Below are 25,063 nucleotides of genomic sequence, written 5' to 3'. Positions count from 1 at the left end.
TAAAATTTGAGATCAGACAGACAAAAAATGGATAAAAATAGAGATTGTTCCTGTCCGCGTTTAAAAGTTTTGTTGTTTCGGGCTCGTTTGAGGCTAGATCTGCCCTGTTTTAAAATTGGGAAGATGTAGATTAAATTGGTCAGTATATGAACCAAGATGATATCGATTATGAAACTGGTTATATATGAAAAGCAGATTGCTTGATTCAACATCGAAAGAATATACTGTTAATTGAAACGAATAAAAATTGATATTAATACAAAAATAAAAAAAATACCAGCTATTTACAAATAGGCTTAGCCCCTTCAAAGCACACATTTAATAATTAAATTAATTACCGACACTGATGATGAAGTAATAATTAAACTTAATATGATCCCATATTGTATATGGCCTAGATTTAGAGTACTACTTTTAAGAATCCTTGGTCCAGCGATGATATAATCCATACTACAGATAAGAAAACCTCCCCTTCGTATTATTATACCTGTAACAAATTGGAGAATCCCACAATAATTTAATACAGGCAATGAGAACCCTAAAAGGGGCAAGCAAGTCACAAAAGAAGAACTTGGAAAAAAAAAGTCTGATTTTTTGTCTTTGAATTTTGTCTGACCTGCCGCAATTTCCTTCCTTCCCTCGTTCCATTTACACTAAAATTTGGCTGTAAGGGTAAGTTGTACAGTAGTGTAAAACGCAACTATACTGTAGAGAATGAGCTTACTTGGAGGCGAATGGAAGCAGTAGTAATGATGTAAGAGTATCCTTATGCCGAGTTGTTGAAAAGAGTAGAGTAGATTAGAATAAATTAAATTTGAAATAACTATCAATCGCTGCTGGTTTATGAACAATGAAAATGAAGTAAGAAGCAGTTCTTTCAGATCAAATTCAGGGTCGACTGTCAAACGACGTAACAAATAGTAGTGATACTGGACTGAATAATTCTTTACTTCGATAGAGAAGAAAGCAAGCTTCTTCTCGTTCCTTATCACCAGTCGCCATCGAGTTTTAGTAATTCGCCAAATCAAACAAACCTTAAACTTTACAAAGCACATAACCCTTTAACACCAAACTTCAAGTCTTTTTTTTTTGGCTCTCCTGAAAATTACATCTCAAACACCTGTTTGGGAAATACCCTATCTAAACAATGGAAACCATATATAAAATAAAATAATGTGGTAGTAGTGTGATTGTGTGTGTGTATATATGTATCTGGTGAGTTCATTCATTCAAAAGTTATAGAAGGTTATTTTTATATAAGATTAGTTGGGGGTTATTGACAATAAGGATGAGGATGGAAGGGGGTTCGGCTGAGTTGGAGTTTAGTGAGTTTAGTAGCAAATTGAACTTTCCACTCTACAACAACTTTTTCTCATGATATAATAATATACACACACACACAGTGACATAATGGTAAACAACAAATTTGCATATAAATAGAATCTTAATTACATAGTAACATGATGTTGTAATTCTGAAATTGTAATAGTAAAAGTTTGTTTTACAAGCAGTTACCTGCTATAAAATTGCTATTTCATGTTATAATTTCATTATTAGATACATATGCTTCTTTCCCACAACCGTTAGGTAAATTGTTTATAGACCAGCCATTAGATCAAAAAAACAAAGAAGGTTTGAGCTGAATTCCTTATTTAAACCATTCTCTACTACAAAAACTTCTCAGTTTTTAAGTAAAACAAAGATTTCATTGTATTCAATTCTATTTTAATAATCCTTTTTTATGTTTTCTTTGGACTGAACAGGATATGATTGTACAGGTCCCACAAAAACAATAATGAAAAAATAAATCAGACAAAAATTACACACAGACAAAAAGACACAAACAAAATTATTTTTTTAGGTTTTATTTTTTTAGTCTTTTTTGTCTTTTTTTTTTTTTAGTCGGTTTGTTTTCTTTGGGATTTTTGTCTTCCCTTTTCAAAATTTGATTCCTTTTCCTAATTCTTTTTATACACAACACTTTTCTTCTGGTTTGAACTATATCCATTGGTAGCTTAAGTATTCTACTAGACGTCCTTCTGTTCATTCCACCAATCACATCGTCGAAGGAAAACGCTTACTCGATACAGCTACCGGCTAGCCAATTCTTCCTTTCAAACTCCTCATCATAACACAAAAAAACACGCATTTTTCATTGATACAAAAGGTTTGTTTTTGTTTGCCATAGATATCTATATAAAACTTTAACCTCCCCTTTGCCAGAACTCAATTGTACATCATTAAATCGGTCGTATCTTCGAGTATTTGTTACTGTTGTCATTTCGTTGTCTTCTACCTGTTCACTGACGTTTTTAACGACTGATTTACCTTTATATTTTTGGCATATTATTTTCGTCTAACATTCTTATATTAATCTGACATCCAAATTGTCTATATTAACTCATCTAACTGTTTGTTGTTGTTATACATTTATACTTGCAACTACATACTATTAAAGACTCCCCTATTACATCTCCATCGAACTAGTTCAGTCTCAATCATATATAAATCATTAAATGATATAATCTTTTTCAAATTGCAAAAAATCAAACACATACATTCATCATTTGTCTCCATTTTTTAAAAACTCATTACATTCGCTATATTTCATTTTCATTGCTGTTTTTGCTTTACTCTTATTATCATCATTTAATCCCATTTGCTATTTCACATTAGAATAAATCTTTTCTGTTCAAATCATTCATTCATTCATTCATAAATTAAATCTCATTCATCATGTCTATACCTAATCCAGACATTATGACCACTCCCAATTCATACAATTATTCATCACGAAGAAATTCCTTAACTTCAATATCAACTGTTAATACTACTTTAACAAGTACTGGTAATACATCTTCAAATTCAGTAAGAGATTTATCAACTGATAATTTGTTGGGTCTTGATAATAAATTTAGGAAAAAACAAATAAAAAGAGTTCCAAATGGTATAAAATCTCCAGCATCGGCTTCAAGTCAACAACAACAACAGAAATTGCCCAAACAATTGATTATTCCTCAACAATCACCTCAAGGTCCAAATTCGGCTCAATCCCCTGATTCTAATACAACTTATTATTTCCCAAATGGTGAAATTTTCAGGCCGAGAACAGCTCCTCTTAAGAGAAATAGACCTCAAAAAATAAATCATCATCATAATCAACCCCCTCCACCGCCACACCATCAACTGCATAGTCATCAATATCAACAGTATCCATCACATCACCATCCTGCTGCCCATAATCAACAGCAGCATCATTATCAGGTTCCTCCAGTTCAACAACAACAGCAATATTATCACCCCCCTCCTCAACATTATAATCCTCATTATAATCATTACCCCCCTCAATCTCATTACACTTATAATCAACAACAACAGCTTCAACCTGCTTTATCAGTGCCTAGCTCCAGAAGTAACTCTATAACTTCTTCAGCTCCTCCTGTATTTCATCATTTACCTCCTCATTTACAAAATCAAGTGTTGCATTTACAACAACAACAACCTCCTGCCATATCAAGTACTGATTCACCATCATCAATACCATCATCTTCCAATTCTTCTTTAAGTACTGAATCAATTCAAAAGATCAATTCGTTGACTTCATTAAATAATTCATCGTCAACTACAATAACTTCTACTTCAACCAATAATGGTAGTCCATCCACTATTCCTTATAATTACCCTAAAAAACTTCCAAATCCAATGGTTAAGAATAATAATTTAAGGTCTCCTCAATCTGGGTCCAATGGAGCTCCACCACCAGGATCAGTTACACCCGTGAATGATATGGCAAACTTTAATAAATACAATAGATCAAGTTCAATAACGTCAATTTCTTCAGTTCAAAGACAACAATTATTACAATCTCAACCAGCAGTGACGATTCATTCTCCTCAACATACTTCTCAATCATATCCTAATTTGTCACAATTCCAACCTTATCATTCTTATACGAACTTGGCATCGAATCAACAAGGTAATTCATCTTCATCTTCATCAAGTTCTTCACCTTCTCAGAGACTAGTGTTACAATCTAATAATTTATTAAGAACAGCTTCCCCTCAATTTTCCACAAACTCATTATCAAATCCATCAAGCACAAGTAATTCAATTAAAAATAATTCTCTGGTAGAAAATATTGAACAACAACAACACAAATCATTAACTATAACTCCAATTAACGAAACTGGATCCAAGGAAAGATTGTTGAAAACTGCCTCGAATTATTCAACAAGTTCTCACAGTTATAATTCTTCAACTAGCAGTAGCAACAGTATGAATAATACTAATGTTGGCGGAAGTGATAATGAAATTCAGAATAATGGAAACGAGACTATTAACAATAACAACCAGTTACATCGTAGAAGTTCAACTAGCACACCAACTACTTCTATAAGTAATGATGAAAAGGAAATATTTGAACAAGATGACGACAAAGACGTTATTGAAGAAAAGAAGCCTGAAGTTGAAAAAGTCAATGACGTTGTGTCGCCAATTCAAGAAGCTGTTGTCATACCTGAAGAAGTTGAAGAAATTCCAGAAGCTACTGAAGTATTGTCATCTCCTGCTGTTATAAACGAGTCTCCAGAAGAGCTCGATGAGAAAGAAGCAAAAGTGGAAGAAGCAAAACAACCAGTACAAGAAATTCAAGAAGTTGAACAAGTTGAAACTGAACCAGAAGTTATCAAGGAAGCTATAAAACCGCCATTATTAAAGTCTGTAAGTTCAAGTGAAGATGAAGATAATGATGATATATTCAAAACTCCAAGAAATTCAATCTTATTCTCCAACGACAATAATAAATTGGTCAATAATGAATCTAAAACTAGCATTGAGAATTATGAAAATATGAAATGGGAAGATCCACAAGGTTCAAGTAATTTAACTAACGAGACTCTCAAAGACGAAGAAAACGATAAAATCCAAACTGAAAGCGAGGAACATCAACCGTCTACTATTGAGATTGCTCCACCTAACACTGTTGAAAGTTCATTACCTGATCCTGATATTGAAAACTCTCCACCATTTGATATCATTGACGACTATACTGTTCTCGATGTGGATGAAGAACCAGAACAAATAGAACTTGAGAGTGCCGAAGAAAACGACAAATCTATTGTTTTAGAAGATCATTTGAATTTGGCAAGTCCAGTTCGTATCAATTCAGTCGACAACACTCTTGATCTTATTGAAGATGAACCACCATTGGAAAGATCCAGTTTAACTTCAGAAGAAGATTCAACTTCCTCTGATGCTTATTCATTTGAAGGTCCTGAAAATTTAGTTTTGAGAACAGTTGATAATCATGAAAATAATATCAGTGCACCAAAGGAAGCAATTGAAGAAATGCCATCACCTTCTGAGTCAATCATGGTCAGTGAAGAACGTCAACCTGCCGATGAACCAGTTGTTATTCGTGAACGTAAAGAATCTTTACCTCAAGCTCCTATTGTCAAGAAGAAATCTATGTTAGATGTATTGGATGAAGAGGTCAAAACTACTACTCCAATAGTTAAGACAAAAACAACTACAGCTACTACAACGGCCACAGCAAGTCCTCAAAAATCTTTGAAGTCAAGAACTAAATCATTACCTGAATTGCATCCAGAAGCATCCTCAAGTAGTAGTTATAAATCTCAATCAAATGGTAACTTGAAATCATTATGGAAGAAAATGTTAGTCCCACCAAAACTACCAAATAAAAGTGAAATGTTGAAGAATAGCTTTAATAAAAATAGCAGTGAGGTTTCATTAAGTTCAAATTCAACTGCTGCTGCCTCTTTTTCAACTGTCACTTCAAATGCCACATCTAAGTTCAAAAAATCATTCTCGGTAGCCAACTTGAAGAAAGCTAACCCAATGAAAGGTATGAATATTCAGAAGGCATACTCACAACCAGTTGTCAAACCAGTTGCTAAGCCTTTGCCTTTTCCACCACCAGTTCCAGAAAAACCATTGCCAGTTTATGATTTAACGCTACCTAGCATTGAACATGATACTGATGATTTATTTGATGATGTTATGTTAACATTTGATGAAAGGTTAGATGGTGTTCAAGATAGTATTCTTACTGAAAATGGATTGGAGAGTTTGGTTAAACCTGTTTTCCCTGCTGGAGGTTTAAGACCTTCAAAGAGTAGTAGTGATTCAGTAATTAATGAACCATTTTTAAAAGATGATGAATTAACTTCAGCTCAAATCAAAGATGCTCAAATTAAAGATAACTCTGGAAATACCAAAGGCGGTTCTAATGCTAATGGCAATAGAAACTCATCGATCGATGATCTTTATATTGATGATAATATTAGATTCTTACAATCTGAATTCAATTGGTCTAATCTTGATGATTCAGTCAATAAGGAGAATAATTCTTCTGGAAATGAAGTGGAAGAAGATGACAATGTGTCAGAAGAATTTAAGAACACTATGACTACATCCGACGATGAAGCTAATAGTTCTCCCCCTCCTTCTGATAGAAATGAGAGAGAAACCATAGTGATCAATAACGAACAATTATACACCATCTTTCATAATTTAACTGACTTTCAAAAGAGAAACTTACCACCTCATTTGAAATACATTAAACAATTTAAAGATTTCCAATTTGTTGAAATCAATTTGAGTAAATTTGAAGAAATTCCACTGATTCATACTGAAGATAGCGAAAAGCGTAAATCATTGCCAATTCTTAAGAGAAGAAATAATTTACCACAATTCAATGTCGATGATAATAACTCAAACAAGAAGAAGGTTTTATTTTCTCATAAAATTGAAATCAATGAGACTTATGCTCCTGACTGTTACAAGAGATATAATAAAGCAGTTACTCAATATACTTTAACTGAGCATTCTGAGATTTCAAAGATCAAAAATGAGTTAAACTATTATAAATGTAATGAAATGTTGGTACATGAAAAATCTCAAACTAATACTCATTTCTTTTACTTATGATTGGTTGAAACTATGAATACAAAATAATACAATAACGATTAATCCCCAACTTCCCGAACATATTTCTTTTTAACGAACCTTATATTTTTCCTTTCTATTTATTTTAGATATATATATATATATTTCCTATACATATACATTTTAACTTATCGAATTTAACTTCCTCTGTAGGTGGTGTAGCTATGGTTGGATAATAACAATGGGACATGATAATGATTGTCTGGAGGATTTTCTATTTGGAATGTGATTTCCACAAATGGGAAGAATGTAGATGGTGAACCAATTCGTTTGAAATAACTCCCCGTATAGAATTTTATCTTATATATACCAGATTTAAGCTCATTCCAATTTTTGTTTGAATCTATACCTAACGCCTTTAAATCAGAATATGGATCTGTGGTCCATTGTTTGATTCTACCGTCTTTATCTGTTTTGGCTCTGGCGAAAGGTTTTATATCATTTTCAATTTCAACTGTATCAGGGTTTTGGATTGCTCCCAAATATGAGATTTGACATAACACATCGTCCGCTGGTTTACCAACGGTTGTGTCCAATATATGACAAGTGATAGGATCAACTGAAGTCATTGTATAGTTTACTGAGATGCTTGTCTTGACGATAAGTATAATTGGGGAAGAATTTGGTATTTATATCTATCTGTGGTTGATTTCTTTATCAGTTTTAATATTTTCAGTTTTGTACGCATTTCGGCATCTTCCGCGCAATAAATCAGGTAGCGCAAAATTTAATACTATACTATTTACATTGCAATATTACTATTCACGTTATATAACTTGAAAAATGCCATAATTGATACTTTGAATCGTATTTCCAATGACTTCGGTTGCGAAATATATCGGTAATGATATAATCGATTATACTGTTTAGCGCCTTATATGGAAATGAATCACCAATTCCATATCTTAATTTGATTGAATCCAAATATTCTAATAGATCAAAGATTGATGAACCTTCAACCTGTTGAAGATCAATCAATATTTGATTTAGTTCATCATAAATCTCATGGAATACTTTTGATTTGACTCTTTGTGATTTTGTCACTGATATTAGTTTATAGTCTACTTGTAAAGTATGACGAATCTTATGGAATAGGATTTCTTGCTGAAATTTCAAGGTGGTTCTTCTTGGAGAAGCTTGGAGTTGACTTAATGCTAGTTGCAATTGAACAAAGTTGGTTAGATGGTTGAAATATGTAGTGTCTTTATAAATATCGACCAATTGGAATGTCTCGAATTCACGCTTTATAATAAACATTAAAAATTCAATAGTGAGTTGCAATTCAGTGATAATATGAATTGATGCTTCTTTGATGTCAATAATTTTGATTTCTTCTTCTTGTCTTGTTTGGCTCTTGTGAGGTGATAAGATTGGTCTATGTTTAATTTGAAATTCTTGCAGATCTTGTTCATAGTCTTCATCATCACTAATTTCAATTATCTCTGGCGTGCTTTCTTGATACCGTCTATGATTAATTATCATAGAATCTTCTCTTACTAAATCTGGCATTTGACTGAAATCATCACTACTGCTTAATCGTAAGTTCTCTCTATGGAAACGTCTTAAAGATTCAACTTTTTCAAACCGTACTTCATCAGTAAAGTTATCACCTTCAATGATAGCCCTATTAGGAGGAGTATATACCCACGGGATACTTAATACGTCACGTCTGAATTCTAACCTCTCGTTCCAACGGTCAATCTCAATATGAATATCATATTCATTTCCTAATACATTCACGAAATCTGATCTAATCTCTCGTTCACCAAACCGAAATGTACAAACCCCACAAATCTCTATCAATTTTCCATAATTATTTCCAAAACTAAAGCCCTTGGCAATATATTTCGATTCATCAATCTTAACTGGTATTTGCAGACGCGACGATGAAGATGAATCATCAATAGTAACCATAATATGATTATTTCTATTCCCAAACCCAAAATCTCTGTATCGCTCCCCCACAACTTTTCCAAACAACTTAACTCGTCGTACGGGATGATTGTTAATTAAAATCGCATCTCGAGCATAAGTTGCATTAGGTCCATAGATAGTCTCAAGTACGGGACTTTCATTAATATCATTTATGAATAAAGGTGCCACCATACCAAAAGTCTTTGAACTATGAAATACTTGCGGCACATAGAAACATTTATTGGGATATCGTAATGCTATATGGCTCTCGCCAGGAGCAATATCGATTATTGGAGGTCTTACACTACTCATTTAGTTGGATATTTAATTGTTATATTCTTATCATAACGAGTGGATTTGGTATGAATGTAGTTGAGTACGCGTATGTTTGTAATGAATTTGACTCAATTAGTTCGAAATGACTAGGCAAATGGAGTTATACCTGGTTTTCCTTATATAGTTATTCAATAACTAATGATTGTTGGTTGGTTTGACCTGTTTGATCTCTTATGTTTACAAAAATAGTATCACCAAAAATGTCTATGTGCAGTGCGAATACTTTTCTTAGGTTTAATTTTTTTTTGAGAAGAGCTATTTGATTTTGCAAGTACATCTTAAGAAAGGAAATCAGATACAGATACATATATAATGGCTTTATTTCAAGTTGAAGGTTGGAACCTTAAAGAAGAAAGAGTTGCCATAGGTGGTATAACGAAGAAGAAGTCCAAAAGAGAAAAGAAAAGAGATAAAAAACTAGCACAAGCTGCCCAAGCAGAAGAGCAAGATCAGATAGATGATGAAGTAGAAGATGAAGATGAAGATGAAGAAGATGATGATGAAGAAGTTAAACCAGCCAAAACTACTGAAAAGATTGAAGCTAAACCCAAATCAAACGAGGAAACCAAAAAGATTAAGAAGAGAAAGCATGAAGATGTAGAACAACCAAAAACAGAGAAGATAACGAAAGCACCTGTTGTGCAAGTTGCAGCTCCAGTATCAGCTCCATTACCAGTTCAAAAATTATCACCATTACAACAAAAAATGATGGCTAAATTATCAGGATCAAGATTCAGATGGATCAATGAACAATTATATACAATTTCATCAGAATCAGCCTTGGAATTAATCAAAAATCAACCTGTTTTATTCGATGAATATCATCAAGGTTTCAGATCCCAAGTTGAATCATGGCCAGAAAACCCAGTCGATGTATTTGTGGATCAAATCAAATTAAGAGGAGGCAATAAACAAGTCAATGCTCCAGGTGGATTACCTGGTTTACCTAATAAAAAGATTGTCATTGCTGATATGGGTTGTGGTGAAGCACAATTATCTTTAGATGTTTCTAATTTCGTTAAACAATATAATGCTAGTCAACAAGAGAAAAATAATAATAATAATCAAAAGAAGAAATTCCAAAAGGGAGGTAATAACAGAAGATTCCCAACTGGTGGTCCAAGATCATTGGATATTGAAGTTCATAGTTTTGATTTAAAGAAACATAATGATAGAATCACTGTAGCTGATATTAAAAATGTTCCATTACCTGATAATTCATGTACTGTGGTTATATTTTGTTTAGCTTTAATGGGGACTAATTTCTTAGATTTTGTGAAGGAAGCTTATAGATTATTAGCACCAAGAGGAGAATTATGGATTGCCGAGATTAAATCTAGATTTACTGAATCTGGAGAAAAGACTAAGAAGCAAGAAGATATTGGAAAAGAATTCGTGGAAGCTCTTAAATTGAACGGATTCTTTCATAAGAATACTGATAATTCAAATAAAATGTTTACCAGATTTGAATTCTTTAAACCTGCTCAAGATATTATAAATGAAAGAAAAGCAAAGTTAGAAAGAAGACAGAAATTTGTAGAACAAGAGTCTGAAAAGGAGGAATTAGAAACAAAAAGACAAACTAATCCAGAAGGAAAATGGTTATTAAAACCTTGTATTTATAAGAGAAGATAGAGTATATAAGAAATAATAGTTGCAGTTTATTTGAAGATAATTGTAAGCGGTCTAATCGGTACGAAAGAGGTATGGGTCATAAATGAAGACTACTTCATACTACAACTCTAGAACAAAATAAATCTGTAATAATAATAAGTATAAGTATATATTAATAGCGACAGTCAAGCTTTCGATTTTATGAGTACACGAAAATTTTATAAAGATTGGTATTCTAAGTAGTAAGTATTATCCTAAATAAAGAGACAAGTTAATAACGACATTGTACACCTAGATGCAACACATAGCACATGCAGTGGCTTCAGGTTAAAAGGAGTAACATATCAATGATAAACTATTGCTTCAATTGATTTGTTTATATTTTATATATAGCGTATATACAGGATCAAGTCATCATGTGATGTATCATGTGATCAAACTTATTTTTTGTAAAGTTTCGCACGACTCTTCTTTTTTTCACAGCCAGCCATTTTTTTAAACCCCAGATATGGTAACTATGAACCAGCCGTTACTTGCAATAAGGGAGCTTAACAATAGGTTGTATTTGAAAAAATGTAAGGTTATATCATTTACTATGAATTTTGTTTAATGTGGAATGTTTAACACTATCATATATAATAAAAATGGTCCCCATTTAAATTTGAAGTTAGGTGTTTAATAGTAAGTATATCACTTTCTTTTCATAAAGATACACTATTAATCAAACTAATATGAGTGATTATTACGAACCTACATTATTATTCAGAAGGAACGCTAAGCGGTTCAGTCCAGAGTCTTCTCCAATGGCCAGTGTGGAAAGTTTACATTCTAATACCAGTGCTAAATCCAATTCATCATCAACTTCTTCCAATAAATCTACATCATCTTCATGGATGTTAAATTTACAAAATCCTCAAGATACTCAAATATTAAATCAATCATGTTCATTGAATCGATTAAACATTAAATCCAATTATTGGAAAATACCTGATAACAACTATAATTTAACTTCGATGGCTATTAAGAATATTAATAATGATGAAACTACATTAGCTATTTCAAGTGGGAATAAAGAATCAAATTTATTCATTTATGATTTGAATTTATTTGATAATTATTTAACTCATCAATCAACTATATCATTACCTAACATCTATGGGATGAAATGGTTTAATTCAAATTATCTTATCACAGGTAATAGTAAAGGGTATGCTCATTTAGTTTATATCCCTCATAATATGGATGATAATCAAACTAACGACGATGGAGAGGACCAAGCCGAAATCATTAAAAGATTCAATCATAGAAAACATTTAAAACAAAAAATATCATCAGATAAATCAAGTGCTATATCAAAATTAAACATTATACCAAATCAAGATCATTTAATCTCATTATATCAAAATAATCTCTTTTATTGGGATATTAAAGATTGTGAATCACAACAACGTCCATCACCAATATCGATATCGAAGATTCATGGAATTAAAAACTTTGAAATCTTGAATTTAACTAGTTCAACCATTGGTATTTGTGGTAATTTTGGTATTTCCTTATTTGATTTAAGAGATAATAAATTTAGTGTACCAGTTTCATCTTTACAAGAACATTCAAAACAAAAATTAAATACAAATTTAATTAGGGTGAATCCTCAAAATGAAAATTTATTAGTGGCAAGTCATGGTGATAGTGTGATAAGATTATGGGATATTAGAAAACAAAACAATTACGTTAATTTAATTGGTCATCAAAATAATGTGTCAAGTTTACAATGGAATAATGGAGATTTATTCAGTGGTGGTAAAGATGGGAATATCATTCATTGGGATTTAACTACCAATATGAGAGAACCAGAACATGATGAAGTGATTAATTGTTCATTAAAGGAAGGGTTCGATAGTATTAATTTCAATTCTCAAGCTAATAAATTAGAAACTTGTTTAAATCAAAGACAATGTGGAACTTTATTACCTGCTTCAAATACAAATATTATTGGTATGGAATCTTTAAGAGGTAGTGGTAATGATGATAAGGATTTAAAAGTATTATCAATAGATAGTTCATCATTCTTTGGTATTCATTCTAAGATCTATGAATCGATTAATATTAATATTAATTCAGATAAGATGTATTATACCGATGATGATATACAATTATTGATAAATGCTCAACAATCATCGTTGAATACATTAGTGGAAGAAGATGAGGTTATAGCTGTGAATGAAACTCCAGTATATGAACTGGAAATGGTCAAACCATTGGCTGTATCAAGAAAATCTACATCTACATTCCAACCACCACAACCTATAATATCATCTAATCAAAACATGTCTAATGAGACTTTATTAGATGAATTAGACCAGAATGATTTCAATCAAGATTCATATAAATTAGACATTGATATGAGTAAGATTTTTGATAAATCTCAAACTCAATCTCCAATAAGTCATGAATTCCACCTTAATGAAAATGAAAAGGAGATCAATGAAATTAAAGAATCTGATATTGAAGAAGATGATGATGAATTTGATTTCACTCAACCTCAATCAGCTTTCTCGATGTATAATTTACAATCTTCTCATGATACCACCACTACTAAAACCAAAAAATCAGTTAATTTCTCTGCTTATTCGATTGATTCAACAGAACCAATCCATTATCATATGCAATCTCCAGGCATATCACTTTCAAGTCCTGAAACAACTCAAGAATCAATCCATTTCAATTCCACCACTCTTGATTCAATCGATACACCCCCATCATCTATCAACTCCTCCCCAAGATTAAACGAATCTAATAAAGATGATTTTCATTTTAATTTATTAGATGATCTTGACTTCAATTTCGGTACTAGTTTAAGTACGAATATGTTTAATGAAATTAATCCAAATAATCATACTACTGGTACAAAGAGTAATCCTATATCTATATAGACTATGTATACGTATAACCTAATTAATAATGTAATGACTGATTTTACCAAAGCTGATTGTAGTTGAAACATATCTGTTGCAAAACTATGTAATTCTGTGCCTATATATAGTAACGAAATAGAAAATCCTGTATATAATGATGATGTTGAAAGAGTGCCATACCTCAATAGTTACCTGAAGGCTTAATTTAGTCAACTGTGACTAACGGTTAGTAATCTATAAATAGGAATAAGAGAGAGAGAGAGAATGATAGGATATGAAGTGAGTTATTATTATTTAAGATGTATTAGAAAGGAAATGGAATGAGATATATATGTCGCTAGTAATGATAATCTAGAATCGTAGTGTGATGCTTATGGTCGATCAGTAAACGGTTGTGGAACCGTTTCAAAAATACTAAGACAGATCGCCGTACCAATAAGGCTATCCATGATCTAGACTATCTCTAAAGAGACATACAATACTTAATAACTTATTAGTAAACCATAAGTAATATCAATATACCATCATCTCTAATGAATTCCGCTAAGAAATGGCTGTTAAAACGTTGAAAGAAACCATAATTAACAGCCATAATTTATTTCTGCCTAATTAAAAATAAAATGACACACAAAAAAAAGGAAGGCCAAAAAGAGTGAGCAAAAGGGGTTGAAATAAAATTTCTGTGTATTTATAATTTACAGCACATTTTTTGAATTTCAACCAATCAATCCAATCCACCTTCCCACTCCATCCCATCCCACCCTCAATCAATCAATCAATCAATCTAACTAATAACAGATATAGACGTGGATTGATACATATATATAGAGAAGACCCTCATTCTTAGCATCTATCGTCGTCGTTCTTATTTTCTTACGAGGGCTGTGTCATATATACTTTTTGTTGATCTATTCCCTTCACCGCTAGGAAAAGGCATCCAACACCAGTCAAACATCTGATTAATCAATATCAGTTCATAGGTCTATCTAAGTAAGTGATCATACTTCACATATATCAAACGGTTTTGATAGATTGGATCAAGTCAAATCATCATCATCCGCGTCATCATTAACTTTGTTTAACTTTTATTCTGTCATTTCATTTTGTTGCTGTTTAATTTCAAAATATTAGTAATACTATCTCCTTATCAACAGTAATCTGCTGATAGTTATTCATAATCCCGTAATCATCATCATAATCATTCATTCATAATGTCCACTACCAGGCAAGCACAACAACCAGCAGTCATCAGTGTTAAAGTTGTTGCTGCTGAATCACTTTATAAACGAGATGTATTTCGACATCCTGATCCATTTTCAGTTATAACTGTAGATGGATCTCAAACTAAAACTACTAAAACTGCTAAAAAGACTTTAAATCCTTATTGGAATGAAACTTTTTCATTCAATGTTAAAGAAGATTCTATTTTAGTCATTCAAGTATTTGATCAAAAGAAATTTAAAAAGAAAGATCAAGGTTTCTTAGGAGTAGTTAATATTAGAGTTGGGGATGTTATTGATTTATCAGTACCAAATTCTGAAGAAACCATTACTAGAGATTTAAAAAAATCAAATGAAACTTTAATTGTAAGTGGTAAAATTATAGTTGTAATATCATATTCAAGAAATAGATCTTCAACTAATGGTTCATCTAGAAATGGTTCAAGTGCTCCACCTCCAGCTTCTGCTGCTTCCACTGCTTTAGCTGGTAATAGATCTTCAACTTCAGCAAATCAAAGTAATAATACCAATAATCGTTCCCTGTTCAATTCTTCTACCAATACCAATAATACAAATCCACCAGATGCCAATAATCAAAATAGACAATATTCTTCATTTGAAGATCAATATGGTAGATTACCTCCAGGTTGGGAAAGAAGAACGGATAATTATGGTCGTACTTATTATGTCGATCATAATTCGAGAACTACAACTTGGCAAAGACCAACTTTAGATCAAACTGAATCGGAAAGAGGTCAACAACGTCAAACTACTACTGAAGCTGAAAGAAGACAACATCGTGGTAGAACCTTACCAGGTGAAACTCCTTTATCACCAGATTTATCATCAGCATCAACTAGTAGTGTTAATGTTACTGTCAATGCTACTGGTGATAATTCTCCTGTAAGTCCTGCTGCTGCTGTTTCAATGGCTGCTTCTGGTGCAACCACTAGTGGATTGGGAGAATTACCTGCTGGTTGGGAACAAAGATTTACTAATGAAGGTCGTCCATATTTCGTTGATCATAATACAAGAACAACTACTTGGGTTGATCCAAGACGACAACAATATATTCGTACCTATGGATCCAATACTACTATTCAACAACAACCAGTAAGTCAATTGGGTCCATTACCATCAGGTTGGGAAATGAGATTAACAAATACGGCCAGAGTTTATTTTGTTGATCATAATACTAAGACAACAACTTGGGATGATCCAAGATTACCATCATCATTAGATCAATCAGTTCCACAATATAAGCGTGATTTTAGAAGAAAGGTGATTTATTTCCGTTCTCAACCTGCTTTAAGAATCTTACCAGGTCAATGTCATATTAAAGTCAGAAGAGATCGTATTTTTGAAGATTCTTATCAAGAAATTATGAGACAAACTCCAGAAGATTTAAAGAAGAGATTAATGATTAAATTCGAAGGTGAAGAAGGGTTAGATTATGGTGGTGTTTCTCGTGAATTTTTCTTTTTATTATCTCATGATATGTTTAATCCATTTTATTGTTTATTTGAATATTCATCCCATGATAATTATACTTTACAAATTAATACCAATAGTGGTATTAATCCTGAACATTTGAATTATTTCAAATTTATTGGTAGAGTGGTAGGATTAGGTGTATTCCATAGACGTTTCTTAGATGCATTCTTTGTCGGAGCTTTATATAAAATGATGTTACATAAAAAAGTGGTATTACAAGATATGGAAGGGGTTGATGCTGAATTTTATAGATCATTAAAATGGATTCTTGATAATGATATTACAGATGTATTAGATTTAACCTTTAGTGCTGAAGATGAAAGATTTGGTGAAATTGTTGAAGTTGATTTGAAACCAGGTGGTAAAGATATTGAAGTTACTGAATTAAATAAACATGAATATGTGGAATTAATTTCAGAATGGAAGATTTCAAAGAGGGTTGAAGAACAATTTAAAGCATTTATTGATGGATTTAATGATTTAATTCCTCAAGAATTAGTTAATGTATTTGATGAACGTGAATTAGAATTATTAATTGGTGGTTTAGCTGAAATTGATGTTGAAGATTGGAAGAAACATACTGATTATAGAGGTTATCAAGAAAGTGATCAAGTTATTCAATGGTTCTGGAAATGTATTAAAGAATGGGATTCTGAACAAAAGGCAAGATTATTACAATTCACCACTGGTACTTCAAGAATCCCAGTTAATGGATTTAAAGATTTACAAGGTTCAGATGGTCCAAGAAGATTCACTATTGAAAAAGCCGGTGAATCAAATCAATTACCAAAATCACATACTTGTTTCAATAGAGTTGATTTACCTCCATATACTGATTATGAAAGTTTAAGACAAAAATTAACTTTGGCAGTTGAAGAAACCGTTGGATTTGGTCAAGAATGATCTCATTTACTATTCGATTCCATTGTCATTGTTAATAGTAGCATTTCGCTCCATTTTGCATGTATTTTTAGTCAACTTGTTCATATAAATATCCTTTAAAATTGTAAAAACATAAAAAAAAAGAAAGAAACTGGGTACCAAATGATTCATTCATCCTTTCAGTTCAAATTTAATGCCGACATACTTATACACACAGATATATAAATATTCTATTCGGGACCTATATCATGTCTTTTTTTTGTTTCTGTATTTGCTATTAGTTTATGAGTTTTTTTTTATATATGTTACATAAACTGTTATTTACTTTTATTTAAAAATTTATTATTATTATTATTATTATTATTATTATTATTATTATTATTATTATTAGTTTCTCCAACTAGGTGAAGTGTTGTTATATTTGTCCGGATATATCTCGCACAACATGGATTGATCAACACTATGTGAACACGTATTAGAAACGATTTTCATCCACCACAATAGAAGGAATAAGATAGATTTAAATTCGTAAAAGTCAAAATTCACTGTGGACATTAGATTATTCAAGTCATAAAGTATGCAATTACGACAATGGGATCAATAGAATAGAATTGGATCAATCAATCGTAAATGAATGACGATAAGCGCTAAATTAAACCTAATTCGAATTAAGCATGAGACATAATCAATAAAGAAGAATCCACAGATTTCAAAATGCCTTGCTTGCCCAATAAGACAAAAATTAAAAGTAATCGTTGAATTATATATGATGTCGCTCTCGCCTCGCTTTCCGTTCCGCAACCACAAGCACGCATGAAAATTTTGACAGGGCATGTTCATACATTATAGCGAATACTTTCAATTATACTTCTAGTTCTTCCAGAAACCCTAAGGCTAAGGCTAAGGCTAATGATGTCTGATTCATGAGTTATGAAATTAGGTATTACAAACTTTTCTTTTCTAAATGAAAGAATGTCACCCTATTTTGCATTACTCATCACTAATGGATAAGCTATTTATCACACGTTGACAAATTGACAAACCCTCAAGGAGGTACCTTACTAGGGTAATAAAAACTGTGGAATTCATAAAATATTATTTAACTGTAAAATTTGTCGTTCCTCTAATGGGTGATTTCCCGCTTCAGTTTATTATGACAAGAGGAGAGATTACAAAATGGACATCTAAAAACTGTGGTTGCGAAAAAAAAGAATTAATGCGTTCTCGTGCAACGTGAATTTTAAAATATGGAAGGAAGTATGCAATGTATTTTGAATTAGGCAATTCTAACAACAACTGCAAAAATGTGATATTGAAACATATCAGGGCGGGCGGAATATTGTGTAGTTAAGCCGTAGTCAAATTGAAGAGGAGTTACTAGTTTAAAATGCGATGGTAAATCAGAGCTTATTGTTAAGCCAAGTGTGGCATGGGAAACACTCAAAACCACCACCGCCATTATTATCATTATTATCTCGATAAGGAAAGGAAAGCCTCTTGGTTACTTATTATTTACTAATTTAGATTTTTTCAGCCATTGTTTTTCGATGTATATTCTTTCTTAGATTGAAAAATTGATTTTGAAATAAAAAAAAACTATATAAATAAAGTTTTGAAGTATTAAATACCAAGAAATTTTTCATAAAAGTTTAGATCCTTTTTAGTCAAGCAAATAGGTCTTACAAGTCATCCACTAATAAGTTTACTATGGCTAGTATTTTCAAAAAAGTCATTCTGCCAATATTTGGTATTGATGAAAATCAAGAATTAATTCGTAAAGATATCGATAGCATAACTGATGAAGATTATCAAAACTCTATTGGTGCTCCAGTTGAAACTCAAAATCCATTAGGATATAATTTAGATTATGTTTCTGCTTTTTATATGGTTATTCAAGGGATTATAGGTACTGGTATCTTTTTAACTCCTGCTTCAGTTTTAAATTCGATTGGTTCGGTTGGTGCAAGTTATGTATTATGGGTTGCAGGATTTTTCATTGCGCTTTTCGAAGTGCTTGTTTACGTTGAATTTTCAACTTATTATAAAAAGAGATCAGGTGGTGATGTAGCTTATTTAGAACAAGCTTATCCTAAACCTGATTTCTTAGTTCCAACCACTTATGCTGCTGTTTCAGTTGTGTTATCATTTTCAGTTTCATCAGCTATTGCCTTTGGTACTTTTGTTTTAACTGCTTCTGGTACTGAAATTACTACATGGAAGGAAAGAGGTGTTGGTGTTGCCATTTTAACTTTTGCTGCTTTGATTACTGTTTATAATTCTAAATGGTCATTAAAATTAGCCAATCTTTTAGGATTTATTAAAATGATTTCAATTGCTTTTATTATCATTACTGGTTTTGTGGTCTTAGGTGGAGGTACTAGAGTTAAAAACCCTCATAATGTATTTAAAGATGCATGGAAGGGATCAACTAGTAATGGTAATGGTATTGCCAATGCTATTATTAATGTTTCATTTTCATATTCTGGTACTCAATATGTATTTAGAATGGTTGGAGAAACCAATCCAAAAAAGACTAAGAATTTATATAGATATTTTATTCCAGGAGTTGTGATTTCAATTTTTTTCATTTATATTTTATTAATCACTGTATTTTATGCTGGTGGTGGTACAACTGTTGAAGAAGTTAAAGCTGCTGGTGAATTATTGGCATCTCATTTCTTTGAGAATGTATTTGGATCGAAAGCTGCTACTAAGGCTTTAGATAGTTTAATTGCTTTAAGTGCTTTAGGTCATTTATTAACTGTGTTTGTGGCTACTTCCAGAACATTAAGAGAATGTGGTAGACAAGGTGTTTTACCATATCCAAGAGCTTGGACTTCAACTAAACCATTTGGTACTCCTGTATTAGGAGTTTTCATTACTTGGGTGGTTAATTTAATTGTGTTATTAGCTCCACCAGCTGGTGATGCTTATAATTTGGTGGTTTCTATTGGATCATATTCGGGATATTTCTTTAAGATTTTATTAGCAGTTGGATTATTATTAGTTAGAAGACAAAGAAAACAACAAGGATTAGGATATCAAGGGTTTAAATGTCCATTAATTTTCATTATTATTACCTTAGTTTTCTACTTGTTTGTGATTGCTATGTCATTTGTTCCTCCAAATAATGGTAGTTTAATTGGATCTGACGTTACATTCTTTTATGCCACTTATTGTTTTGTTACTATTGGACTTTTAGCATTATGTGTATTTTATTATTATGTTTGGGCCAAGATTTTACCAAGCTTTGGAGGATATGTTCATAGAACCGTTTATTATATTTTACCAAATGGTGAAAGGGGACATACTGTTGTTCAAGTTAAAAAAGATGAAGTTGAAAAGTTTGATAAGGAACATGATTCATTAGGTAGATTATTAGTTGATGATGATAGTGAAAACAATGCTACTTCATCCATAGAACAAGTAGCTTTTACTGTTGATTCAGAAAAGAAAGCATAATCTTAATTGTATGTAATTATCTAATCTATCTATATATATATATATATTGTTTTAATAAAGTAATATTATCATAATTGATATCAGGTAAATGCCACTGACGGCTGGTTATAGAATAAATCTGGATCATTCCATTCTTATCGTTAATGTACAATCATTGTTAACATGAAAAATCTTGCAAATGAAATCTTCTATCATCGAAGTCGAAGTCTAAATGTGGAGGAGAGAACATTTTAAACCTTCGGACTTGTATTACAAGTGAAATAACTGGGATGGTATAGTATTTGCAAAAATTACGGCACGGGAAGTGAAATGAACGGCTTTTCGGAATGGAAGTAGGAATTAGGATATGATCTCCGAACTAATAAGCACTAAATGTGTAAAGTATCTAATTATATGGAATAAAGGTCTAGATTACAATGATATCCATACCTGTATATAACGATATGAATGTCACCATTTTTTTGGTTTATCGTCCCCTCCTTTTTGTCTTTGTGTTCCATCTTTTCTTTTTTTTGCCATCACTCCTCGTTCCTCTTCCTTCAGCTCCTCTTTCTCTCTGCTCCTCCTCCTCCTCCTCCTCCTTCTTTGATAATACCCCCACGAACCTATTTTGGTACAATATCAATCATTATCAATGGTTGATGTATTATATTACACATGAAATAATTTAGTCATCTCGCAGTAAGAATGAATAATATGAATTGAACTGATATTTTCTACATCATGTGAAGTACACACACACTTTAAATAAATCCTGTATCGTAACAACCTAAACAATGTGGGTAATGCTAAATATATTTATTGTGGGGGTACGTGCTTGCAAATTCATATCATCTTCTCTGTTCTCCTCTTTTACAGTATTTTTCACTTTTTCTATGTAACAATCTTTTATTACTAATGGTTTAATCATAATTGTATAGTTATTTTATAGTAGTTATGGCTGATTATTATTATTCTGGTATAAATAGCATTATAAGTCCCCCAGTAAATTTCTTTATCTCTATTTCCTTTTCATAATTCATTCTATATTCAGTTAATTTCCTAATCTATAGTACAAACAACAACTACAATAACAACTTACAATGCCTGATTTATTCGATAATTTCTTTAACAAATTAAATACTAAAATAAACGGTGGTAAAACTACTCATCATTATGGTGGTGCAAGTCAAGTAAATACCGGAAGTTTCTATAGTTATCATTCTACTGCTAATAATAATAACTATTGGTTACCAAAAGATAAAAAAGAAGCTGGTGTTGGAGGTTCAACCCCTATTACCATTAAGGAAAGATCTCTGAGTATCGCCTCAGTGACTTCTGATATGGATGATACCCCAAGATCAAGATTTAATAGTGTTTCATCAGAGAAGTAAGAGTGAATGAATGAATGAATTCTGGTGCATATTAAATCTTTCAGTTCAATGGGTTTGGGTTTTTCTTTTATGGTCATATATTCTTTGACTTCTATGTTTTTGTTAATATGAACTCTCTATTTATCTTTCCTTGTGGCATATATTTATAAATAAACGAAATCATTTTTTATTTTAAAATTAAAAATCTATAAAGAATTGTTCCATAAAGTTGATATCTTCTTCCGTAAGATTATATAAAAATGGGGTTGGAGTATGTGCACCGCCACTATTTGATGTATTTTCAACCGTTGTAGTGGTGGTAGTAGTAGTACTGGCCGGTGGTAGTGTACTTAAAAAGGTACAATCAAGTATATCATTAATTTGATATTGATAATTAATTATATCACTATTAGTCGTAGTATCAGTTATAGAAGTTGTACTTGTTGATAAGGATATAGAAGAAGCAGTTTTGTTTATGGTAATTTTTTCTTCATCAACTTGCAGCCATTCACTTGCATCATGTTGAAACATATTCATATGATTAATTAAATCTTGATATCCTAAATCAATCAATAATTTCTTTAATGATAAGATTAATTCAACAATTTGAAATAATTTCCCCTTGGCAATAAGATTCCCACTTAATTTCATTTCATTTATGATATTTAACCCTGTTTTTAAATAATTTTGAATATCATCTTTATCATCACCTTCGTTAATCAATATCAAACAAATTAAAAACACCAATGAACAACTAAATAAAAAATCTAAATCTGTCATCCCAAATATAGTTAATTTATTTCGATTAATTAATGATAGGAATATATTAATGGTTAATTTACTTGAATTTAAAATTGAATTAATCAAATTCTTAATATTGGTAGGAAAGAATGATTGTCCTTCATGCAGTTGGAATTGATTATGTTTATAATAATTTATGATTTTAAACTTAACTAGGTTTATCAACATTGGAATATTAGTTAAATAAATATGATGTAGATAATTTAAATGTAATGAATATATCAGTCGATCATTATCACTAACTTGATGAAGATTTAATCGTAAGAATGGTGGAATGTTATTAATCCAATTAATCAATATTTCCATAATAGATATGATGGACCTAAGATATTGGGATTTATTTTGTTTGGTAGTGGTATTTGATTTATATAATTCATTGGTGATTCTATCACTTATCTTTGCTAATTCAATATAAAATTTCATACAAGTTTCATTGGCATAATCATCACTTGAAGTAGGGACTATAGATGAATCTTTAACATTATTATATTCATCATTTGAAATATCATTTAAATGTAATAATAATGGTTGACTGATTCTAACACTATAAAATCGATTTAAACAAAAGGTTTTCCACCATAGTTTATTCAAATATTGATTACTTAAATTATCATTATTGATTTCAAATGATCTTAAACTGGATTCTTTATGGAGATTTAACGATATGCATAACTGTAAAGATTGTAAAGTGAATGAAACGGCTAATGTCTTCTTATCTATCATTCTTAAATAAATTGAAATCAATCCTAATAATTCAATGATTTCAATCATATTCTCAAGGGATTTATAATCATCGTAGTAATAAAATGGCGATGGTAAATGATTCAAAACAATTTTAAAATATTTTAATCCTGGTAATTGTTCTTTTTTGATAGTATGACTCTTCTTTTTCTTCCTTCCTATGGTCAACTTCCTATCATAAATTTCACCTAACGATAGTATCATTAATAATTTTAATATGAAGTATCTATCATTGGACGTTATGACCTTTAATGGTAACTTCCCACCATTAGAATTAAATAATTGATTTAGTTTGAGTTTAAACTGTTCAATATTGGTGATAGTCAAATACCCCACATTTATGAATGAAATCACAGCATCAAATAATTTTAAACTTTCCGGAAGAGTTATACTTTGAAGTATACTTTCAGTAACATTTTCACTATAATGTTGATGATTACTTGCAAATAGATAATTATATGTTTTCTCTTCAATAAAAGTATTAAAATCAGGACTATTGACCGGCAATTGACTATTAATAAATTGTTTTGAAGTGAATTGTTTTAGATTCCAACATATCAACTCGCATGATCCCGATCCTAGCCACACAGAGATATCAGGAGCATCAGAATCATCATTATAACTTGAAGTTGATGATGGGGCGATAGTAATCGAATGTGAAGTGGATGAAGTTGAAGATTTGATCATATCTAATTCAGACTTCAATTGTTGAATTTGCATTTGATATTGCTCCACTTCAATATCATAAATCTGAATTCTCTTGGGTTTTCTAGGATATTCACACATATGATTGAATCGAATGCAAGTTTGACATGGATACAGGCCCAGACACTTCGTTTTCCTTCGTCTACATCTTATACATGCCAATACTGACCTCCTTTCCGTTAACTTGTACCGTTTACGACCACTTGCATTCAGGTCGCGTTCCTCAGAATGATCCTCTTCGCCCAATGATTCGTCAATTGACATAGAAGTACTTGGTGATATCGATACTAGTTCTTCTTGTGACATCTCGTCATTCTCCTTAACACTAACCGTAACCTTCATACTGTCATCCCACTAATGATGTCTAAAATGTGCTGCCAAAAACTTTTACTTGGTACAATTTTTCAGGTGTCACTATTTTTTAGTTTGTTACACGATCGGTAAAATTTGGCAAAAATACCGATCTGGCTTTAAGTACGATTTTAAAAATTTTACAATTTGTAAAGTAATATATTGAGGATGAAGTATAAAAAAATTGAATAGAAAGTGTAGAATAAGAGAAAGAGAAGAAAGTAACTATGATTGTAACTATTAAAAAAACATTAAAAAAGTAACATAAAGAAGAATTAATAAAGAGGAATATAAACAAATATTAGTG

The 25,063-nt window shown here is 31.4% G+C and overlaps 9 protein-coding genes across 9 annotated transcripts; 6 read left to right on the top strand and 3 right to left on the bottom strand. All coding sequences in view use genetic code 12, as the record gives it.

Moving 5' to 3' along the window:
• Positions 1–2,736: 2,736 nt before the first annotated feature.
• Positions 2,737–6,951, top strand: DFJ63DRAFT_314946 (uncharacterized protein; the record flags this gene model as incomplete). The annotated part of the gene is made up of 1 exon (XM_064906462.1): positions 2,737–6,951. The coding sequence occupies one exon, from the start codon at positions 2,737–2,739 to the stop codon at positions 6,949–6,951; it is 4,215 nt and encodes a 1,404-aa protein (XP_064760525.1).
• On the bottom strand, positions 6,816–7,635 carry DFJ63DRAFT_217004 (uncharacterized protein). The gene has a single exon (XM_064904136.1). The coding sequence runs from the start codon at positions 7,536–7,538 to the stop codon at positions 7,107–7,109; it is 432 nt and encodes a 143-aa protein (XP_064760524.1). The 5' UTR covers positions 7,539–7,635; the 3' UTR covers positions 6,816–7,106.
• A 96-nt stretch (positions 7,636–7,731) lies between these two features.
• Positions 7,732–9,195, bottom strand: STN1 (Stn1p; the record flags this gene model as incomplete). Its single annotated transcript, XM_064908475.1, has 1 exon — positions 7,732–9,195. The coding sequence occupies one exon, from the start codon at positions 9,193–9,195 to the stop codon at positions 7,732–7,734; it is 1,464 nt and encodes a 487-aa protein (XP_064760523.1).
• Positions 9,196–9,531: 336 nt separating this feature from the next.
• RRP8 (25S rRNA (adenine645-N1)-methyltransferase) lies at positions 9,532–10,854 on the top strand (the record flags this gene model as incomplete). Its single annotated transcript, XM_064908474.1, has 1 exon — positions 9,532–10,854. The coding sequence occupies one exon, from the start codon at positions 9,532–9,534 to the stop codon at positions 10,852–10,854; it is 1,323 nt and encodes a 440-aa protein (XP_064760522.1).
• A 710-nt stretch (positions 10,855–11,564) lies between these two features.
• DSE1 (Dse1p) lies at positions 11,565–13,766 on the top strand (the record flags this gene model as incomplete). Its single annotated transcript, XM_064906461.1, has 1 exon — positions 11,565–13,766. One exon carries the CDS (start codon positions 11,565–11,567, stop codon positions 13,764–13,766), a length of 2,202 nt encoding a protein of 733 aa, XP_064760521.1.
• Positions 13,767–14,959: 1,193 nt separating this feature from the next.
• RSP5 (NEDD4 family E3 ubiquitin-protein ligase) lies at positions 14,960–17,707 on the top strand (the record flags this gene model as incomplete). The annotated part of the gene is made up of 2 exons (XM_064905505.1): positions 14,960–15,455; positions 15,552–17,707. The coding sequence occupies 2 exons, from the start codon at positions 14,960–14,962 to the stop codon at positions 17,363–17,365; spliced, it is 2,310 nt and encodes a 769-aa protein (XP_064760520.1). The 3' UTR covers positions 17,366–17,707.
• A 1,344-nt stretch (positions 17,708–19,051) lies between these two features.
• Positions 19,052–20,806, top strand: DFJ63DRAFT_314940 (amino acid permease-domain-containing protein; the record flags this gene model as incomplete). Its single annotated transcript, XM_064906460.1, has 1 exon — positions 19,052–20,806. One exon carries the CDS (start codon positions 19,052–19,054, stop codon positions 20,804–20,806), a length of 1,755 nt encoding a protein of 584 aa, XP_064760519.1.
• A 1,082-nt stretch (positions 20,807–21,888) lies between these two features.
• Positions 21,889–22,179, top strand: DFJ63DRAFT_337055 (uncharacterized protein; the record flags this gene model as incomplete). Its single annotated transcript, XM_064908473.1, has 2 exons — positions 21,889–22,069; positions 22,118–22,179. The coding sequence occupies 2 exons, from the start codon at positions 21,889–21,891 to the stop codon at positions 22,177–22,179; spliced, it is 243 nt and encodes an 80-aa protein (XP_064760518.1).
• Positions 22,180–22,356: 177 nt separating this feature from the next.
• On the bottom strand, positions 22,357–24,747 carry DFJ63DRAFT_314939 (uncharacterized protein; the record flags this gene model as incomplete). Its single annotated transcript, XM_064906459.1, has 1 exon — positions 22,357–24,747. One exon carries the CDS (start codon positions 24,745–24,747, stop codon positions 22,357–22,359), a length of 2,391 nt encoding a protein of 796 aa, XP_064760517.1.
• Positions 24,748–25,063: the final 316 nt, after the last annotated feature.

The sequence above is a fragment of the Scheffersomyces coipomensis genome (assembly GCF_036884675.1).
Source record: "Scheffersomyces coipomensis strain NRRL Y-17651 chromosome Unknown DFJ63scaffold_6, whole genome shotgun sequence".
Classification (NCBI taxonomy): domain Eukaryota; kingdom Fungi; phylum Ascomycota; class Pichiomycetes; order Serinales; family Debaryomycetaceae; genus Scheffersomyces; species Scheffersomyces coipomensis.
The sequence above is the reverse complement of the archived record's forward strand: the minus strand, read 5'-3'. Positions and strand labels throughout refer to the sequence as shown.